General features: G+C 43.6%; 1 protein-coding gene across 5 annotated transcripts in view; it reads left to right on the top strand.

Annotated features, from left to right (window-relative positions):
* ABCC3 (ATP binding cassette subfamily C member 3) overlaps nt 1-22,524 on the top strand; it is a 76,652-nt gene that overhangs the window by 407 nt on the left and 53,721 nt on the right. The window contains exon 1 of one of the 5 annotated variants that reach the window (XM_073311347.1): nt 18,912-19,837. The exons of 1 other annotated variant lie outside the window; for it this stretch is intronic. In XM_073311347.1, the coding sequence (XP_073167448.1) occupies nt 19,712-19,837 (126 nt within the window). In that variant the 5' untranslated portion in view covers nt 18,912-19,711. Of the gene's footprint in view, nt 1-18,911; nt 19,838-22,524 lie in introns of those variants that run through there. 3 more of the 5 variants (XM_073311348.1, XM_073311346.1, XM_073311343.1) reach the window with 3 other exon arrangements.

Below are 22,524 nucleotides of genomic sequence, written 5' to 3'. Positions count from 1 at the left end.
CAGCGGTGGGGGCGGGAGAGCGCCCCTGAAAACAGCTCCTGGGAGCAAGGAGCAGTCCGGCCCCTGGAGATGCGCTGGAGGCCCCCCGTGGGCTCTGTCCCAGCGATGGAGGGGATTTGCCATGTGTCTTGGGCTTAAAGCAGGAGTTTTCGACCTTTTCTTTTTCTTTTTTTTCTTGCCTTCTTCCCCTTTTCTCATTTGCAGGCCTCTAAAGCATTTCGAATAGGGGCGCAGACCCCGTTGAAAATTTTAGATAGAGTCTGCGGCCCCTCCAGGGGTCCCCAGACCACAGGTTGAAAACTACTGCTTGAAAAGAACCCAGAAAGTCTGGGACCCTGGAGGAGAGGCGGCTCCCAGGCTGGTGTCTGCTCACTGCTATAGGCTGGTAGGGGTGCAGAGCGGTATAAGGAGGGGTTTAAAGACCCCCCGTTGGCACCATAGAGCTTTTCCAGCCTGCTGTGTTGACTTCAGAGCAGTCCCAATGAGGCTGGGGAGGTTTGGTCCACGTGGGTGGCTGAGAGAGCAGGCAGCAGCATCTCATCGGTCACCCCAGAGCATCAGCCCCCAATGAACCCACCAGGGCTGATCAGGATGGGTGGTTGGTGCCCTGTTACAGGATGCTCTTGGGGCTGGATGGTGTTAGACCTGGGCTGGCTTTTTCAGAGGTGCCAAGTGCCTGCAGCTCTCACTGACTTCAGCTGTAGCTGGGAGTCCTCTGCAAATCAAGCTCTGGCTCCCACCGAACTTCTACCCTGGCCTTGGACAAATTGCTTCGCCTCCCTGTGCCTTAATTTTCCTGCCTTAAAATGTGGGAGTAATAAGATAGCACAGAGGGGGTGTGGAAGGCTCAGCTCACTCCTGTTGGCAAAATGCAGCCCAGCCTAGTGATAGAGCACCGGTCTGGGACTCAGAAGGCGTGGGTCCTACTCCCAGCACTGTCACTAGCCTGCTGGGTGACCTGGGGCGAGTCACTTCATTGGTTCAGTTTCCTCATCTTAAATGATTTTTAATGTACTTAAACCTCGTTGAGATCTGATGAAAAGGACTCTATGGAAGCTGGGTATTGTTGTTTTTTGAGACCCTGAGATGGAAAGTGCTGTAGAAGTGCCGTCACTTACAGCTGTCCTGTGTCTATTGATTTCTGCAGAGATTAAGCTTCCATTCTTTTATAAAATTATTTCTAGCCCTTATGGTTGAGAAGATCACAATCAAAATGCCAGCTACTGCTGTGTTATTCTCCTGAGTCTGCAGACAGTACCTCAGGTACTGTCATTCAGAGTCCAGCCAACATCGCTCAAAGGGTCAAGAACCGTATCAGTTTCATACTGTTGCTGTTAGTGGAAGTTCTGAGCAACTGCAGAGGCAGGCAAGGGGGGAGATGGTAGAAGAGTGGAGACTTGTCCCCCTTGTAGCAGCTGAGTAGCACTGGGCGAGGAACATAGAAGCAACCTTTCCTTTCTTGCAGCAGCCAGGAGGCTGTGGAGTAGGGAAAGAAATAGAAATCACCTTCTCCTTCCGAGCTACTAGGGGGGAAACTACACATTTATCAAAGACCTAACAGCTAGAAGATAATACAAAAGATGGAGTCCCCAGGCAGGGTCAAGGAGCAACACCCTGGTGGTGGTCGTTTGGCACAACGCTCTGGGCTTGTCACCAGGGCTTGTCACCAGGGCTTGCCCCTGGTTTTTGCAGGTGGGACACCTTACTCCCCAGTCTCATCTTTCATATCACCTCTGGCTTGCAAGGCTACTTGTCTTGCTACTGGGTGTCTGGGGCGTGTTTCAAACTCTAGCAGGCTTAATATGGTCAGAGTTTGAAACAATTGTGGGATGTGTTGTCATTACTGTAAGGTGTTTTGAAATTTAAAAGCCCTGTCTAAATGCTAAGTGTTATTAATAAAATGTACTCTTCAGTGTTTCCCCAAACTGTAGTAACAGCTGTTAATAAACCTCAGAGCTCTAGGTCTCAGTCCTGTGACCTGATCCACACAGGCAAACCCAAACTTCACATGGAGCTCAATGAAGTCGCTGCCACGCAAGTGTGTGTGACAGATTTGGAGCTGCTCTGTAATAATTTATGAATACTCCATGAGGACCTGGTTATGAGGTTGTTTACTGTATGAATTATGTTGGTTTAGTTTAATAAGAGGGCTACTGAGAGAAAAACAAGCAGGAAGGACAAAGAATGGATTAAGATTAGAGTGGGTAAAATAAATGATTTTTTGGTTTGGTGGCAGTTCCAAAAATATTTGAAGTCCATTTCAGGGTGGGGAGTTGAACCTGGGTGTCCCATGCCCCAGGTGAGGGCCTGAAACACTGGGCTAAAGGTTAAAAGGAGAGGGACAGTAGCACCATTACAAACATTGTCTCTGCCTTCTAGTTGGTTTGTGAAAGGCCGAAAGTATTTGTATTAAATACGGGAAAAGGTTTGGGTTGACTGAAACTGCATTTTTCATCCAATAAATTATTCATCTGAAAAATTCCACCCAGCTCTACTCAAGCTAAGCTGCTTTCCAGAAAAAATTGAGGGCTGTTACAAGACAATGGCAGAGCCCTGGTCTCTGAGGACTCTGGCTTCACCTCCTGCTGAGCCTGCAGGAGTGGTTTTAACCAGAAGGGCCAAAGCCCAGGAATGCAGAAGAACAAAATAATCTTGGGACTTTAAAATGGGACACTCTCTTAAGAGAGGAGGGAGTTGTTCAGAGCGGTTAGGCTACGATAACAGGCATCTGTGGGGGCTCTCTGAAGAATTTAGGCATGGAGATTACCATCAGGTAATGGTAAGACAGACACGCACAGAGACTGTTTTAAAATCTTTTTTTCTCTAAAAGCTTTGTTCCTGCTGTAAAATAGACAATACCTTGGTTTTAAGAAGGCTGTCTGGTCGGTATATTCACCGTTGGTCACAGGCTCCAGAAGGGAAAAGCCACGGGTGTCAGAAGCTGTCGGACCTGCTGGGTAAACTCAGTTGTTGCACAAGATGCTGCAGCCCAGTGTAAGAGTGGGAGAATTCCAGTTTGGGAGAGGTAAAGCCACAAGGCATAAAGCCTGTGGGGTACAGTGAGAGAGACCACAGCATGGAGAGAGGTATGGCTAGCCTGGAACTTTGACAGCATGTCCATTGCTGTTTCAATGGGGATGGACGTAAGTGCTTTGCTGAACTGTGGCCCTAGTCTGTTATTGTAGAACAGTAAAGTATTTATTTCATTAATTTGCATACAATAGCAAGGATAAGATTTTTCAAACCCGCCTAAGGGCTTGTCTACATGCAGCAGCGATGCTCACTCCAGGGTGTGATTTCTAAAGTACACTAACTGGTCCATGTAGACCCTACTGATGCACATTAAAAGTTCCCCAGTGCACTTTAACATGGAAATTACACTCCTGTAATGTGCATTGCTGTTCCGTGTGGACATGCCCTCAGTCCTAATTTCAAAAGTGACTTGGGCATTTAAGGGCCTAAGGATAGATTTGTACGGGTATTTAGGAGTCTAAAGATGCAGACAGGTACCTTGGCCCAGATTTTTAAAGGTATTCAGGCTTTGCTGTGCTTAGCATTGCAATGCTTACATTTCATTTTAAAAAGGGATTTAGGCACTTATGATCGACAATCCCATTTTGGCTCCTAAATGTCTAAATCCCTTTTGAAAGAGATTTAGACTCCTAAATCAGTTAGGCTTTGCAATTCTGAGTGCACCAATGCCTAAATACATTTAAAAATCTGGGGCCGAGTGGAATTCTCAAAAGTACTTAAGCACCTAACCTCCCCAAAATCAGTGGAATTTAGGTGCTTTTGAAAATCTCAGTAAGTGCCTATTTGTGCTGTCAGGCACATAAATATCTTTAAAATCTGCCCCAAGTCGCTTTGAAACTGAGATTTATATGCTTTTGTCTGTGTTCAGTTCACTATCAAATATATTATTTCTCGATATGGGGGATTATGTCTTGCTAGTAACAGAGAATACCTGTTCAATCAAGATTTCCACTTACTACTAGTGTAATCCCTTATAAACAAGTACAAGTGAAAACAGTATAATATGTCTTGGCAATTATTCACCACACAGATCAAAATGTTGATTACATATAAAAGAAATATTCTCTTGTTTAACAATTCCTGGGAGAACATTGGTCCACAGCACTAAACTGCAGTAGCAATATTTGTTAACAAAACAGTGCGGGGAGGGGGGGCGCGCAATATTTACGTGTAAAATGTACCGGCAATGATGCAGGTTGTAGGTGTGGTGTTAATACTTTATGCAGTACTGTTACACATAAGTGTACTCACAAGTACGGGAGCTGGGGTAGAAGTTTTATAATCACATGGAGTTTTGCTTTTGAGAGTAGTTAACTATTTCAAGAGTAACTATTGGAGCTGCTTACCTAGGGATGTGATGGATTCTTTATTACCTGTAATCCTTAAATTACGATCTGGATGTCTTCTGAAAGATGCTGTGTGCAGCTCAACAACGTGTCTGGTTTGATGCATGAATTATTGGGTGGAATTCTCTGACCTGGGTTATGCAGGAGATCAGATTTGAGGAATGCACTGGTCCGTTCTGGCCTTAAAATCTGTGAATCTTTTCTAATTAATTAGAATTATTTTCCTGACTCTGTCACATTGTTTTGTCTGTCTGTCAGATTTCTATTTTGTTTGGTTGGCACACATCTTTGACGATTATGACCCTGATCCTCGGCTGTCCTGCAGTTGCTTTATGCTGAACCTAGCACACAGTGCCATAACGCCAGCGAGATCAGCCATACAGAGATCATCCAGTGGTGCAGAGTTCCTTTGACACATCTCTTCTGGGCAGCAAGAGGGGTTATGGTTAGGGATCCCCTAGCATAAGATAGAGCAGTCTTCCAGTTGCTCTTGCATACACTGCGGGAGTGGACTGGTGCACAGCCAGATCCAGACTGGGGGGAGGGGGGTATGCATATGAGATTCAAAGCCATCATTGTTCTCCTCCTTGAGTTGTGTGCTCATTTAGATCTAGCATGACCAGGTTAGCAGAAATCATGCGATAACAATGTTGGGTAAGATTTTCAAAAGCATCTAAGGGCTTTAGAAGTACAAGTCCCATTCACTAAGAGTAGAGTTCTCAAAAGCACCTAAAGGACATAGGTGCCCCATTCTCATTGAAAGCCCGTGGGATTTAGGAGCCTAAATCCCCTGAGTGCTTTTGAAAATTTTACCCTAGATCCCTGAGGAGCTTCTGAAAATCTCCCTCGGTGTTTTTACATTTCTGTTACAACCGTTTCCTTATCTGTCTTCCTGAATTTCAGTGACAACAATCGTGGATTTCCACTTCCAATCTTGATTTAAGGACTTCACATGATGGAGAATCCACAACATCCCTTGATAAGCTGTTCCAGTGGTTAATTATCCTCACTATTAAGACCTTGTGTTCATGTGATTATTTTTTTGTACCGTACTTGAGTCTCTTATCTTTACTGAGGCCTCGGATTGCTTCTGTAATACAAATACATCATAATCAATCCCTGTCTCTGTTCAGTGTGTCTGCCCAGACAAGGATGGTCTTTATATCTGTGGAGTTTGTATTGAACCAATGGCATTGTCTTTCGTAAGGAAGTTTATAGTAGTGTGGTGCTTTAATGGTTGGCAGTATTTTCCAGATCAGCAGGAGTTGCATACAGCTAACGAAGAGCCGAACTTGTCCCTGTTGTGTTGGTGGCGCAGGCTGGGACGGGCATGTTACATTGACGCTTCAGCGTATAACTGTAGATTTTGATTTGACTTGAATCTATTAAGTCCTCTATGTTCCTGATCTTGGCCCATGGTAGAGAGCATCTCCTATGGCAGTCCCTCTACTTCAGCTCTGCGTAAGCCAGGTATTTTTGGAGGAAAGCCTTCAACTCTGTAACTCATGGTCCTCAGTTAGTCAGGTTTTGGACCTGCATACTCAGGAGTCGGCAGTGGGCTTTTTGGCTCAGGATCAGCTCAAAGCAGATGCTCATTCTGACATTACGAGCTATGTAACCAGCTTTTGTGAGTGTGGATAATGAGATGAAACCTAGTGGATGAGGGTGCTTTTAGGTGCCTGTGATCATTTCTTTCAGAGAGACCCCAGAGGGGGATGGTGATCATCGCCTACCCTTCCTAAGGGCTCTTGGACATACCTCCCTGTCGGTTGGTCATGACTTACTGGTTTGACTGAGTTGAACCTTCAGAGCACAAGAGGCCTTCCGTTTATTCAAGCATAGGCTTGAGGGTCAGTGGAGTGATGGAGTCCTTGCTGATGGGTGGGTCGCTGAGGGTGTTTCAAGAAGTGTGGGGAGAGCTGTCCAGGGATGCTGCCCATCACAGACAGTGAGTTGCTTCTTATAATTCGTTCTTAGCTGAGGAAAGATGGTCCAGTGGTTAGAGTACCAACCTGGGCTTTGGGAAGCTGAGTTCAATTCCCTGTGCGAGTTTGGATAAGTCACTTTGTCTTTCTGTGCCTCCTATCCCCATTTCACAACAAGGATGTTGTGAGGCACTCAGATACTATGGCATTGGGGGGCCATATAAGTACCTAAAATAGATAGAATGTAATTGCACCAGGAGACTGGAGGAGAAGCTGCCTGTTTTTATAAATAAATAGATAGGCAAATGATGTGTTTCAAATGAGAGAACAACTAATTAGTCATTTTGGAGATCAGATTAGGGCTTATTCCTCTCTCTTGATACCCTTGTTTAACCCACGATTCTCTGCTCCCAGATTAATCTGTGCCTTGACATTTGACACATGCCTCATTTTTCCCATCCCACTTGAAGCTAATCTTATTTTATCCAGGGACTCTGATGCAATTTCAAGAAAGACATAACCAGTGGCAATGCTGAATTCATGTGAAAATGAGCAAGATGTCTGTGCTTGTCTTTAGCATAGCTCCAGGCACCAGAATGGAAGCTTTCCATGATCTGCAGGCTGGCATGATATCCCTTCTTTCTGAGTCAGGCATGCTGTGTAACTGGGCAGAGTTGGGTCAAGTGACTTTCATTCATTTTGTCATTCCAGAAACAAACCTAATGGGTCATTTTGCACAAAACGTCCCTCTCAAATGTGAGTAATTTCCCCTCTTAGCCACTTACGTGTTGCATTTAACCTCGTTTTCAGTTCAAAACAATGCAGGGGGCTCTGAGGGGGAGGAAGTGGGCTATTTCAAGAACGGGGTGAGTCTTTTTGTACTGGCAGAGTCAGCGCCGATATAGTTCAATACATCTATAGTCAGTTTATTTTAAACAAATAAAAATTCAATGTAAAAGTCCCTGGTGGAAAAAGTTTTTTTATTTAAAGCCCAAATAAAGTTGTGAAGTTTCAAGTTATCCCATTGCACTTTTACTGTAACATTAGTTCCAACAGGGGGAGTCTAGTGGCTAACGCAGGACAACTTTTAGGGACAGACTTCTGCTGTGATGTTGGCTAGACTACATGGTCTCTGCACTTCAGTTACCCCATGTATCAAATAGGACATCAGAGTGGTGTTTAATGTTTATAAAGGAGCTTAAGATCCTTGTATCCCCATGTTTACTATGTCAACAAAGATGACAAAAGGAGATTTCATTTATCTAAAAGTGGATGCTGTTAGTAAAGAATCACCGTAAACTATATTATTGTGGCTTATTTTATGCAGGAGATCAAACTACATGATCATAATAGTTTCTTCAGGCCTTGGAATCTATTATATTTTGCTTCCCTAAAAGGATAGTTGTGTTCTCAATATCCTGAACACAACTAATGCCAATTAAGCACTCCGATAATATAATGATGAGCATAGTATAAATGCACCATTAGATCTAGAATGACTTGCACCCATCAGCATCCTCCTATGTGCAGTCAAGAGAGTGGACTGATGTGTATTTTCACATCTGTAGAAGAAGAGATTCAGAAGTAAAATGTAGCACAGAGAAATGTTCCAGTGTATGAGAATTTGTGACACTCCCTGGTTGACTGTGGCAGTTAATGGACCCCATGAAGATGACACTTCATTATAATGTAGGGGTTTTGTTTTTTTAAATCATGACAAGGATAATCTTGCTCTGGTATTGCTGTTTGTATTTTGTAGGGAAAAACACCACCTCCGGGTCTGGTTAAACTGAGAAATGTGTGGGCATCAATTTGGCACCATCTTTGAAAATGTCACAATTCTTAGTGCAAGAGAACAGAGCCCATTCTAGTCTAACTTTTACCACCCATCCCTTACTGCTGTACGGCCTAGGGCCATCTTGAGTGCCAGGCTGTGGTAAAAGGAATGAGCAAGGGTATAAGCAGGAGCAGAGGAGAGATTCTAGGATGCTGTTCAGTGTTCAAGCACAAGAAGAGGGAACCGAGACAGTGCAGCATTCAGGCTTTGTTCCTTTCTCCTCATACACTGTACTCTCTCATCAGACACATCCTGAAAGGAAAATTCCTAAATACTATAGTACCTCCTACTGGGAAGCCATCTAATCATAGCAGATATGATGCTACTCGCTGGGGGGGGGGGGAGCAGGGGAGGGATATCAGGTAGCTTATTCCCTTGAAGGCTCTTACAATGAATTGAGGACGGTTGACCTAATTGTCCCCCCCCCCAAAAAAAAAATCTTCTTGGGGAAGTGTTAATAGTACAAGAAGCCCCACCGGACACCTAAAGAGGGAAATGGAGATTCTGGAAACAGGGGGTCTACGTGAGAGAGGGTCTACGTGGAGAGAGTAATGGTCCCAGGCCTATCTGACTTTTCTCTGAGGTTGAAAGGCAATCAGGGAAGTTGACTTGCACAGTGAAATTCAAAGCCCAGGTGAATTCCTTCAGGTTTTGACATGAAGTTTTATCCAACTCTAGCTATGACCTTTTCAGCTTAAGCAATGCTGAGAATGTATGTAAACACCCAACCATCTGAAAGATATGAATTCCATAAATTTTCTCTCCTATGGAAACAATATCTGAGATGAAACCATGAATCACTTGAGAAGTGGGTGTACAGAGCAATTGATTACTTTCTCATTACATGGCCACAGAGAAGAGTATAAAACAGGGGTTCTCAAACTGGGGTCGGGACCACTGAAGTGGTCACGAGGTTATTACATGGGGGGTCACGAGCTGTCAATCTCTACCCCAAACCCCGCTTTGCCTCCAGCATTTATAATGGTGTTAAATATATAAAAAAGTGTTTTTAATTTATAAGGGTGGGTCGCACTCAAAGGCTTGCTGTGTGAAAGGGGTCACCAGTACAAAAATTTGAGACTTCTCTCTTTTTCCCATTTGCTATTCATGTGATGTATTAAAATTCAATCAAAAGACCTCAGTGTTTAAAAACTTAAATAAATTCCCCTGGGCAGTCTGTGAAAGAGGGATCTTTAATTTCTCAATACAGTAAAGCTGAGTTTTACTCATGGCTATAAATCTGTCCCCTCCTAGCTTGATATTATAGCTGTCCAGGGTGGGCCTATGTCCAATTACACTTTACTTGGCTGAGCTAAAGGAAACAGCAGCAGTCACAGCTGCCAGACATCTTTATAGTTATCTTTTTTTTTTAAATGAATGTCATGGCCTTGATCCTGCAGCAAGGACCATATGGGCAGACACCTGACCCCTCACTGATCTCATTGCAGGATCAGAGCTGAGGTCAACTTAACAAGATTCATGCCATTTTCAGCCATTTCAAATGCTAGTGAATATATACCCGATAGCATTTTTATTAGAATTGGTTGGAACAGGGGAAAAACTGTTTACATGATTTTTTTTCAAATGTTGAAGTTTTGCAAAATCTTTTTTCAAAAATAAAAAATGGAAACTTCTGAAATTAAAAATGTCTACTTGTTTCCCCTGCATCCTCGCCACCCCCATGCAACTGAATGAATGATTGGGCTCTTTTGTATTCTTTGCCATTTTGTAAATTTTCCAAACATCCTAAACTGCCGAAAAGTTAGAGCAGGGAAAGGAAAAATGGGGGAATGTGTGAGAGAAAGAAAATGAGAGAGTGAAATGGGGAAAAAAACCCTCCAAACCCTGGTTATCGCGTATTGTGTTGTATTCAGTACAGAAGGGGAAAGAAGATGGAGAAAACACAAACAAATTTAAAATGTTGACATTCTGGGTTTTGATTGAGAATATTGAAAATAATCAAATCTTTTCATAAAAAAAGTTTAGTTTTGCAAAAAGGCCATTTTTTGGTTGAAAAAAGGTTCAAATAAAAATTGCAATCAGCTTCCATTTTAATATGTAGCATTTCCTTTTTTATATGCCTTTCCTGATTTTTGTCTTAGTAAACAAACTGGTCAAAATTGTGAATTGATTAGTGACGTGCAGTATTTCACTTTGAACAAAGTATCTCCTCTTCAGTGAAATACAGAAAGCATCATATAATTCAAATATTTCAAGAACGTCTAATTTTTATGTTTCCATCACACAATTGAACTGTTGCTCTCATGTAGAACCTCACTGGAGCCAGGGAACTCTGTATGCGCACCAGGGTCTGCTGTGTAGATCCAACTTCAGGATCAGACCCTTAGCTTGTACTTTGATATCCTAACGCCATCTCTTTCTGCTAACCTTGTTGACTAGTTTTTCTGGTAACACAGTTCCCAGTGCTCTGTAATCAGTTATCTTCAGAGATATGCCTGCTCTTTCAGTAGACCTTTTAAAATACTGTTTTGCAAAAAATCTCTACATCTTATTATTTACAAAAATTCTTCTGTCTTATTATATATAATTAGTATTTTTAAAGCACTTTGAAGTTGAAAATTGCTATACCAGTGTTAGGGAAATTGGATACATTTTCAAAAGTACCTAAGTGATTTAGACACTTGTATCTTTCAGTGGGACTAAGTCACTTAGCTGCTTTTTAAATTTTTCTTATTTAGGTGATGTTGGCTGATGAGGACTTCCAGCTGAATGAGGACTTCAGCATTGGACTTCAGGCATCATGTTTGTCTAATGTCTGATACATCCTTTATTTTCACAGGGAGATGGACTCAATGATGGGTCTCTTTATACTTCTGTGTGCTATTAATACCATACTGTTCCAGTATGGAGAAAGCATCCTACAAGAGATAAGGGAAAGGCAAGGCGTTGTCAATGAAAGGCGTCAATCTGGTTTATAGACATCAACTCTAAATTACAACCCCCACAAAACATCTAGTGTATTTCTTCTACACTAAAAATTGGTTACTATTTAACAGAGTCCCATTCAAGCTGATGGATTTATATTGCACAAGAATTATAACGTGAACGCAACCAGTGGCAGAACAATGTGACAGTGTTCACAGACCAGTTCTCCTTTTGCTCTCGTTTCCATTCCAGGATTATCGCTTTCTTTCATCGTCATAGTCTGATCCCATCTTTCCTCCTTCCTTGTTTTGGCTGCCCTGTCTGACAGGGCAGCCAATTCCACTTAGGAAAAAAAAAATAGATGAAAAAACTTTTCAGGTCAGGGAGGGGGTCATATCCTGACTTTTGAAATCATATTTTGTAAGCTCCTTTTCACTACATTTCAATGAAATGGGCCTATTTTTATGAGTATCAGCATTGCAGTCTAGCCTTTAGAGCATATGATTCGTGCTGCGATACCAGTCGGCGTTAGCTAGTTCAAGCTGTTCTGTAGGCATCCCATGTGCCTTAACCTCAGTGTATAAACTCTTAGCCAAACTGTTTCATCTTCTACCTCTAACCTGCCACTAGATTTGATTGCTTCAGATGTTGCCCCCAAGACTTGACATTCATCTGCACGTTGTCACTGCAACTAAGGAATATGAGCATCCTTAGTCACTTTAAGTGGCATGTGGCCTTTGGATACTACATCAGTGAACACCCGTATTAGTGTGATATTGAAGACAGCCTCAACCAGATACTGACTGAGTCTCATCAGCACTGCAGTGAATCTGTTAGCCTGACTGTTCCCTCTTCTGCTACAATCCAAGCAGCATTAAGAAACTTTCTTGCCAACAGTCCCCTTTCATCTCGTGCTTGAGCGTGAGTCTGTCTGCCTTCTGTCCAGCTGGGTACCCAGGTGTGCCAGTGAAAAATGGAGTCGGAAAGGGGGTATAAAGAGGAGCAGAAACTGCCACATTTGTAATTTTAGCTCTTCAGTCCCATTTCTAACCAAGCTACTCTTGTTCTGACTGTCAAGATTGCCCCCCTCTTAGCTGAAGGATGATGGGAAGTTTTTCAGTTTGAGACACCCCTCCTTCAAATGCTCTATTCAGCAAAGCAGAGCAGCCTGCACAGTTGCCCCCCACAAGAACGGTATCCGAGGGCAGGCTGCTGGTTAGGACAGTTGACAGAGGTCTTTCTCTTCGTTCCGCCTTGTGTAACTTCAACAATTTCTATGAGGTCTCTTGGATTTGACTCTTTTTTCTGGAAAGAATGATCCCAACTCCCTTTGCTTTTGCTCTTGACTTTCATTCACAAGATCTTACATCACTTTATTTGCTCCATACTGCCCTCTATCCAAGGCAATAATATCCTGTGATTCAAAACCACAATAGTGCTGCTGATGATTCTATTAGAATAATTAATCTGAGTATGTGTCCCTGTGTCCTTTGGTCTTTGCCCTTTTGCATCCAAGGGCAGTTTGGCCCAATGCACGTGGGCAGTTTTGCGAGCTCTCACGGTTTTATCACATGCTTCATGATACTTTATGCTTCTCTTAAAGTTCATGCCTGTGATTACAGCAGAATCTCAGCTTTCATTAAAAAAAAAAAAGAGTAAAGTTCCTACCCTCATGATTGCAGAGAAAAGCTTGAAAATGCAACCCCAGTGTAACCTAATGGTCCAGCGCCAGAAGGCAAAGAGAAAGAACACAAATATTATGGTTTTTTTTAAACACGATGTTTAAGCCAATCTCAAGATTGTTTAGGGGTCTGAGCCATGATTGTTGAATGCATAGAGTTGGCAATACTCTGTGTGGGACTCTTGATGACAGAATTTGGTTCATCATTGTGTCCTCTCTCTGGTGGATTACGAATGTTAAGATCAGTTCGACACTGTAAAATAAACCGTTAAGGAAATCCTTATATTTTTACCTCTAGAAATGAAAACTCAACGTTTTCAATGTTTGTCCTTCACTAGCACAGACAACAAACTCGGCATTATATTTTGTATACTAAGATCTGGTGCATGCACACACGAAAAAGTAACAGGCTCTGAGCCTTGTGGTAATATAAACTCTTGTTTCCTTTTGACCTCACCTTTGATAATCAAAGTTGCTAGGATACAGTTGCAAGCAGTAGATAATGTCATTCCCTTGCCCTGGTAAAATTTTAATTTGTGGAATTCGGTGCAGCAAGTCAGTTGGACAGCAATCATCTTGGGATCAGTGAAGCATGTTGTGGTTTCTGTATAGAAGGGAGAAATAACTTTTTTTTAGGAATGCAAATGATTTTGTTCCCAAAGGTGAAAGGGCTTCTGGAACTCAGCAGCTCACTAGAGACCTTGAACAGAATTATTGTCACCGTTTGTATTATGGTAATGCCCACAGGCTCCCACTGAAATTGGGTACCACCGTACCATTGTGCTAGGTGATGTATAAACGCATAGTAAGGGAGCGGCCCTGTCCTGAAGCACTCACTGTTTAAATAGACAGAAGGTGGGGGAAAGGAAGCATTACTAGCCCCGCTTTACAGGCGAAGAAATGTGAAATGGAGAGAGTGTGAGAGGAAGTCTGTGGCAGAGCCTGAACTTAAACTTGGGTCTCCTGAGTCCCAGTCTAGTGCCTGACCACAAGGTCACGTTTCCTGTTTTAGAGGAGGTGAGATGATATCAGAGGGAAATACTGCAAAACAAAAAAAATTGCCAGGATTTGCAATAAATGTTCTTTTCAGAATATTATTCACCCATCAACAGAGCTAAGCAAATGGTCTCGTCATCACTTAAAAGTATCATGGATGAATTCTACCAGATCTATCATGGGATCTAAATATCACCTATTGAGCCATAGATCCACCACCTGTCTACCATCTTTCCTCTTTTCTCCCCTTCTTTTAACTTTTTCTCCTTCTCTGCTGCTCTCCTCTTGTGTCAACCTCCTGCCACTCTGACTTTAACCTTAAATAATGCACCAAATAGTGATAACCAACACAAGTCAATAGTATGGTAGATATTAACCTTGTCCGTTGTGTGAATGTTGGTTATCTTCTGCTTGTGCCCATGGCCTTCACCTTTCCAATGGTTTGAGTGAATTCATATGTATGCTTCCTTTTGACTCTCATGCCGCCACCAAGATTTCAAGATTATTGTTTTTAAAAGTGAGAAAATAACGTATTAATGAACGAATTCAGTGAAAATAATTGCCCAAATCCCAACAAATATTATTAAATTACCCCTAGTTCTGAGCTATAGGAAGCTTGCCTTGCAGGTGTACGGTGGAGTATTATTACAGTAACATCTGTACTTCACATACGGTGAAGCCAACATTTGAAAGCCAGCATGAGGGATTCCTTTGTAATGTCCATTAGCCTGATATCTGGATCATAGCACAGAAGATAGGTAAGATTTAAAGCAGAGGTCAAGACCATTCGTGGTCTTGAAAGTTCCCACACAACCACGTGTACGGGTCAGAATCCCCTTCCCCTTCTTAATTTTTTTCAGCCAAGCTTTGTGCTCACTGTTATGCTCCTTCTCCTGCCATAAAGCACTATGGGACCCTGGGTGAATAGCTCAGTGTAGAGTAAAATGTATTGCGGTGTGCGTCATGGGCATGTCCAATTTTAGAGTGACCTTTTGAAGGGAAATTTCACTCCCCCCGCAAGAGGAAAGGGTGGTGGGAGAGTACCGTGCACTGCAGCGAATTAATGCAGCACACAGCTTCTACCTTTTTGATGGCCTGCCTGAAATCTGGCTCCCATTTGAATCTAGGTCAAGTGAAATGAACTTGGTAATCAAAATCCTGATCCTGACTTGGCGGAGTACTGGCTGGAGGTTTGATAAACACAAAGGACTAAGACTAGAATAAGAGAGGTGATTGAAGTCCACGGTGAGGAAGGGTGTTCTTGATGCTATTCTTGACCGATTAGCAGACAAACCACAAGTTCACAACCTGCATGCAATATCAAGGAGAGGCCTTCTCTGCCATAATGCGATAGCAAACATTGCTAGTCTCTCTTCTGTTGTCTTTTATAGCCAAGTACAGTTACAGAGTAAATAAATTCCATAGCCAGTGAGTTAATATCAGAACAATATAAAAGTATGGCAAGTTAGTGCTCTGAGAAGTCTGCGTCTTGACAGCATAGCCATCCAGACGGTTGCACAGTATCACTGCAGCAGAAGTGGTGCGGCTTAAAGAACATTGCTGCCAAATTGCCTTCTGCAGGCTGTAGGAGCTGTGGGACACTGGGGAACTCCAGCAGTCTGGGGTAGGGAGAGGTGCCAGAGCCTTCTCAACAGCTCCTTTGAAGAAGTGGCTGGCAGTTATCCTATTTTAGCCTTTGCCGCTTGTGCAGAAGCAAGCCACAAGCAGTTTCTCTACAGCTCTGCTGAGAGATGCAGGCTGCCTCAGTCTCTTTGTGAAGATCCTGTTCTGAGAAAAGGTGGCAATCAGCAATATCCCTGGCCTTCCCCCGGTCGGCTCCAGTTGAGGGGGAGAGGTGGTCCCTCAGTGACTTTCCTCAGATTCTGCTCTATCTTCTGTAGGGTGAGCGAGCTGCCGGCAGATGTGACGATCGTTGTTATTGAAAGGGATCCTTATGTGCAATTCCCAGGCGCCCCTAAATGCACAGGACTTTTAGGAAGGCAGAGCAGCACACTGCAGACATCCCCAAAACTGGGGGTGGGAATTGGGGCTTGAAATCTGAAACAGAGCTTGTATCCAAATTTAGCAAATCACTCTTCTGTCTGTAATGGGCCGAAGCAAAACTCCGGATGCGAACACCCCTGAGCTTTTAGGTCCTCCTCCTGAATGTTGTGGGTCTGAGCTCACCTTCAATTGGAATGAGATGCATCGAGCCTCTAAGCCAAGCAGAGCAGGGTTTAGGAGATGGGCGAATAGGGCCAGGATATCTGGGAGCTTGAGAGGTGCGATGCAAGGAGTATCTTTGCAGTTGTGTTTTTCTGGATCGCAGTCCCCCCATTTTGCGCATAGGCTTAATGGCTCTTTAGTGACAGCGATGGCTTAGTTGTGATGTTCTGCACTGAGATTTAGTGGTAGTGCGGATGTTGGAGGTGTTGTCACTAGCGTGACGGGTTATAATTCACCAGTAAGTGTAACTGGCTGCTCCCTGAAAATTGCTTTAGTCTGATGAGAGATTTTAAAGGGATCCCAGTGTCTCTGCTGATACAAAATTCATACCTAACTCATTGATTCAGGGCAAAATAGAATGTCAGCATTTCCCTCCCTGCTCCTGAAATACCTAATCATCAAGAAAAAATTAGGTTATCCCGGGAACATCGTCAGTTATTTAGATACTTTCCGTGCTTTATAGATAGTTCCACCTATGTTCATTATCTTTTATTGGCCATAAATATTTAGGTTTTATTAACTATTTCATCCCCTGTAAGTTGCTGAAACACTACAATGGTGGGCAACCTGATAGACACTGAGATTGATAACATTTTCAAGCCTTGACTTCTATCAGACACACCGTAGCCAGAGGAGTAAACCTACTAGCTGGGAGTAAGAAATGGTATCCCTAGTCTCTGTTTGTCAGAGGGTGGAGATGGGTGGCAGGAGAGAGATCATTTGATCATTACCTGTTAGGTTCACTCCATCTGGGGCACCTGGCATTGACCACGGTCAGCAGACAGGATACTGGTCTGGATGGACCTTTGGTCTGACCCAGTATGGCCATTCTTATGTTCTTATGGAGTCACTATGAAAGCTGAGTGGAAAGCTGTCAGGGTTCCCTCCCCACTCTGAACTCTAGAGTACAGATATGGGGACCAGCATGAAAGATCTCCTAAGCTTATTTTTACCAGCTTACATTAAAAACTTCGCCAAGGCACAAATTCTTCCTCATCCTTGGATGGTATCACTGCCATCGCCAAGTGAGTTAGACAAAGGTTTAGGAAAAGGACCACTTGGAGTTCCTGTTTCCCCAAAATATCCCCTCAATCCCCTTCACCCCCTTTCCTGGGGAGGCTTGAGAGTAAACAAGGTGAGCACAGACCTGACCCTTGGGTTTTTAGGACACTAAAAACCCCAAACAGATTCTTAAAAACAGAACTTTATTATAAAGAAAAAAAGTAAAAGAAGCACCTCTGTAAAATCAGGATGGAAGGTAATTTTATAGGGTAATAAGATTTAAAACACAGAGGATTCCCCTCTAGGCAGAACTTTAAAGTTACAAAAAACAGGAATAAACGTTCCTCTTAGCATATGGAAAATTCACAAGCTAAAGCAAAAGATACTCTAACGCGTTTCCTTGCTATTACTTACTATTTCTGTAATTTTAGTTGTATCATTCAGTAGGAGCTGGATTACGTGCTTGGTCTCTCCCTTTGTTTTGGAGAGAACAACAAAAAGCACAAAAAAAATCCCTTTCCCCTCCCCAGATTTGAAAGTATCATCTTTCCCCATTGGTCCTTCTGGTCAGGTGCCAACTAGGTTACTGGAACTGATTAACCCTTTATAGGTAACAGAGGGATTTTATGCTACCCTTAGCTGTATGTTTATGACAGAAGCGCAGTAGTGAGCTCTGTGGCCAATTATTTGCCAGAAAGCTCAGCAACCACCCATAGTTGCTAAAGGAGGAAGGTGCTGGGGATTCTTAGCAAGGTACTGTTCATGGTTCTTGTTAAGGGGTCTTCATCTTTTCTATCAGTCTCTGGTGAGTGAAAATTTTGAAGTCCCCCATCTATCTACAAATGCATACATACTATGGTATATAGATACTGGAAAAGAGGTGACTTGAAGTCATGGGGCTGCTCATGTGCATAAGGGAAGCAAGATCAGATTAGCCTTTGCTATTCAGAAACGTGCCCCATTAGTTCAGCCTTGCTGTAAAGAACTTGTTCATTTTCATCACTTACTCTGTACTCTCTGCACTGTTCATGCTGGATCAGCATCTCTTTTGTTATCAGCAAAGGCTTCATTTTAGGGGGGAGATTCTCCAAAGCAACAATGGGATTTTGGCACATAAGCCCCATTGACTTTCAGTGAGTATTCTTCCCTTGGTGTTTGAATGTAGCTGTGCAATTTCTTTTGCCTTGTTTAAATAAGAGCTAATGCAGACCTTTGAGGGTGTCATCAGATGTCACCAGTGTGGTGCTCTGCTCTGTTCAATGTTGATAACAGTCGGCTGTGTGCTTGTGTTCCCTCTGTGTGCTGCCCCGGCTCTGCGCAGAAAGCTGGCACAGCAGACCCCGAGAGAAACCACAATGACCACCGACTCCGATAAGGTACGAAGGCACCCGCCCAGGTTTATTGCCAAATGAAGCAATCTCTAGCTCCCCAGATCAGATGTCTACAGTTTTGCTAGTACATATGCGCTTCCTGACAATGGACCGGCTCAGTCAGTGGCGGGATTTACCACTGCCCCCTCAGCCAGACAAAGACAACCCCTCAGGGGTGCATTCTTATACACAGGTACAAACAAGTTACACCTCACTACTGACATATTGAGGTACAACTCCTCTACATAGTAAGGTGCCGCCTGTAACCTTGTACATGTTGGTTCGATCAAAACAACCCTATCCATCATGTTATCCTTTTAACCCTGTCTTTAGGATGGGTCAGCATGTTCCTGTTATCTGAGGAATATGCTAGTATCAGGAGTGTTCTGGTACCATCCTGGCACGTGTTTATATCACTTGTGCCCAGTACCTTTTAGATATGTGTGTTTTTGCAGCATCAGCTCTCTTCATGTCACGTTCTGTGAGCAGGGCCTGCCTCTTGCTCACAGTTTAACTTTGTTTTATATCGGCATAGTCTTGACCATTACTTTAGCGCAGGCCATAGGCCTCATACCAGGCCTCTGATGAAAGGACTTATGTTTCAGGACCTCATCTTGCTACAAAGGGTATGTCTACATTGCAATTAAAAGCCCATGGCTGGCCCCTGCCAGCTGACTCGGGCTCACGGGACTAGGGCTAAGGGGCTGTTTAACTGCGGTGTAGACATTTGGGCTTGGCCTGGAGTCTGGACTAGGATCCTGTGTGATGGGAGGGTCCCCGAGCTCGGGCTGCAACCTGAGCCCAGTTAAACAGCCCCATAGCCTGGGCTCCCATGAGCCTGAGTCAGCTGGCATAGGCCAGCTGCAAGTGTCTAATTCCAGTGTAGACATACCCAGAATGGGCTTTACAGCCATACAGTCTGCATTTCAAAGGCAATAGAATAAACTGGCTTTGTTTAAAGATCAAAGTGAATGGAGGGATTGAGCAGATTTCTGGGTAAGTCTGTGCTTCCAATAGGTGGCTCACCCAGATTGTAGGGAGACCCATTTCATCATGGTCATGGTCATAAAAAAGGGCAAGTTTAGGGACCTTGCTTTTTTCCTTTCTATGTACCTTGAATAAATTAAATGATGTCTGAGTCTTTTGTTGTATGCTGGTCTCATGAGATTCTTCTCCCTTTCAAATGCTCATCCCTCCTCCATGCTCTCTCCAGTGAACAAAATTACTAGCGGAGGCAAAAACAAAGCACAAGGTAGAGGATAGTTGGTTTAGCAATTCAAATTGGAAACAAGGATCCTGACTAAATAAATGTTAAGAGACACGTTCCTGCTATGAAGGAGGTTTGTGGTTGGCCACTTTGTTAGGGTGTCTCGTGATCCTGTTAGGTTGAGTGGGTGGAAGCTGAAAGCATGGTAAGCTTGGAGCAGGGAACAGGTTTGCTTATGAGTCTCTTAAAGTGCGAGTGTTGCTACTTTCCTCCTAGCTGCAGGAAACCTTCCCATAGGGAGGAGAAGAAGAAGAAGAGAGAGAGAGTGGTGAGTGATTTTTTTTTAGGGAATTACAGTATACTGGTATGACTGCCCTCAGCTTTGCACAGCATGGGGAGGAGGTGACCAGCCCTCTGTGGAGAAAGAAGTGGTTCGGGACTATTTAGAAAAGCTGGACATGCACAAGTCCATGGGACCGGATGTGTTGCATCCGAGAGTGCTAAGGGAGTTGGCGGATGTGATTGCAGAGCCATTGGCCATTATCTTTGAAAACTCATGGCGATCGGGGGAAATCCCGGATGATTGGAAAAAGGCTAATGTGGTGCCCATCTTTAAAAAAGGGAAGAAGGAGGATCCTGGGAACTACAGGCCAGTCCGCCTCACCTCAGTCCCTGGAAAAATCATAGAGCAGATCCTCAAGGAATCAATTCTGAAGCACTTAGAGGAGAGGAAAGTGATCAGGAACAGTCAGCATGGATTCACCAAGGGCAAGTCATGCCTGACTAATCTAATTGCCTTCTATGATGAGATAACTGGTTCTGTGGATGAAGGGAAAGCAGTGGACGTGTTGTTCCTTGACTTTAGCAAAGCTTTTGACACGGTCTCCCACAGTATTCTTGCCAGCAAGTTAAAGAAATTTGGGCTGGATGAATGGACTATAAGGTGGATAGAAAGCTGGCTAGATCGTCAGGCTCAACGGGTAGTGATCAATGGCTCCATGTCTAGTTGGCAGCCGGTATCAAGTGGAGTGCCCCAAGGGTCGGTCCTCGGGCCCCTTTTGTTCAATATCTTCATTAATGATCTGGAGGATGGTGTGGATTGCACCCTCAGCAAGTTTGCAGATGACACTAAACTGGGAGGAGAGGTAGATACGCTGGAGGGTAGGGATAGGATACAGAGGGCCCTAGGCAAATTGGAGGATTGGGCCAAAAGAAATCTGATGAGGTTCACCAAGGACAAGTGCAGAGTCCTGCACTTAGGACGGAAGAATCCCATGCACCGCTACAGACTAGGGACCGAATGGCATGGCAGCAGTTCTGCAGAAAAGGACCTAGGGGTTACAGTGGACGAGAAGCTGGATATGAGTCAACAGTGTGCCTTTGTTGCCAAGAAGGCCAATGGCATTTTGGGATGTGTAAGTAGGGGCATAGCGAGCAGATCGAGGGACGTGATCGTTCCCCTCTATTTGACACTGGTGAGGCCTCAATCTGGAGTACTGTGTCCAGTTTTGGGCCCCACACTACAAGAAGGATGTGGAAAAATTGGAGAGAGTCCAGCGGAGGGCAACAAAAATGATTAGGGGACTGGAACACATGAGTTATGAGGAGAGGCTGAGGGAACTGGGGATGTTTAGTCTGCGGAAGAGTAGAATGAGGGGGGATTTGATAGCTGCTTTCAACTACCTGAAAGGGGGTTCCAAAGAGGATGGCTCTAGACTGTTCTCAATGGTAGCAGATGACAGAACAAGGAGTAATGGTCTCAAGTTGCAGTGGGGGAGATTTAGGTTGGATATTAGGAAAAACTTTTTCACTAGGAGGGTGGTGAAACACTGGAATGCGTTACCTAGGGAGGTGGTAGAATCTCCTTCCTTAGAAGTTTTTAAGGTCAGGCTTGACAAAGCCCTGGCTGGGATGATTTAATTGGGGATTGGTCCTGCTTTGAACAGGGGGTTGGACTAGATGACCTCCTGAGGTCCCTTCCAACCCTGATATTCTATGATTTTACCTCACTGTCTTTATGCATTACAGAGGTTGCTTGTAGGGATGGACAGAACAGTTTGGGTAAAATAGAAATCCTTCTAAGCCCCTCCTCCCTCATACCAAATCTTTGCATAATACTTGAAACCAAACCGTTTTCCCAGCTGGTCAGATTCTGACCATGGCATAAAAGGGTACAACTCCTTTGAAGTCAGAGGACATGTTCCTTCTTATACCAGTTAAGAATGTAGCCCAGTGTCTTTGTTTCATCTGTGCCAAAGCTGCAGTGTTAAGCTTTGCGATGACCAGGATTCAGACAACCCTGCTAGAAATTTGTCTGTCTGATCTTGTAGTTATGTTTGTCAAAGGGGCTACCTTGTATATCACATAAACTGACACAGCACTTCCTAATCTCTAGCAGTTCATCAGTGTGACCATATACTACTATGAAAAAAACAAGGAGTCCTTGTGGCACCTTAGAGACTAACACATTTATTTTGGCATAAGTTTTCATGGGCTAAAATCCACTTCATCAGATGCATGGAGTGAAAAATACAGTAATCAGTATATATGTTACAGCACATAAAAAGATGGGAGTTGCTTACCAAGTGGGGGGTCAGTGTTGATGAGGCCAATTCAATTAAGGTGGAAGTGGCCCATTCCCAGCAGTTGACAAAAAGGTGTGAGTATCAGCAGAGGGAAAATTACTTTTTGTAGTGACCCATCCACTCCCAGTCTTTATTCAGGCCTAATATGGTGGTGTCCAGTTTGCAAATTAATTCCAGTTATGCAGTTTCTCGTTTAAGTCTGTTTTTCAAGTTTTTTTGTTGAAGAATTGCCACTTTTAATCTGTTGTTGAGTGTCCAGGGAGATTGAAATGCTGTCCTATTGGTTTTTGAATGCTACAATTCTTGATGTCTGATTTGTGTCCATTTATTCTTTTGCATAGAGACTGTCCATTTATTCTTTTGCATAGAGACTGTCTGTACATGGCGGAGAGGCATTGTTGGCACATGATGGCATATATCACATTGGTAG

This window comes from Lepidochelys kempii, chromosome 14 (genome assembly GCF_965140265.1).
Source record: "Lepidochelys kempii isolate rLepKem1 chromosome 14, rLepKem1.hap2, whole genome shotgun sequence".
In the NCBI taxonomy this organism is placed as follows: domain Eukaryota; kingdom Metazoa; phylum Chordata; order Testudines; family Cheloniidae; genus Lepidochelys; species Lepidochelys kempii.
This window is presented reverse-complemented; position numbering and strand designations above follow the sequence as displayed.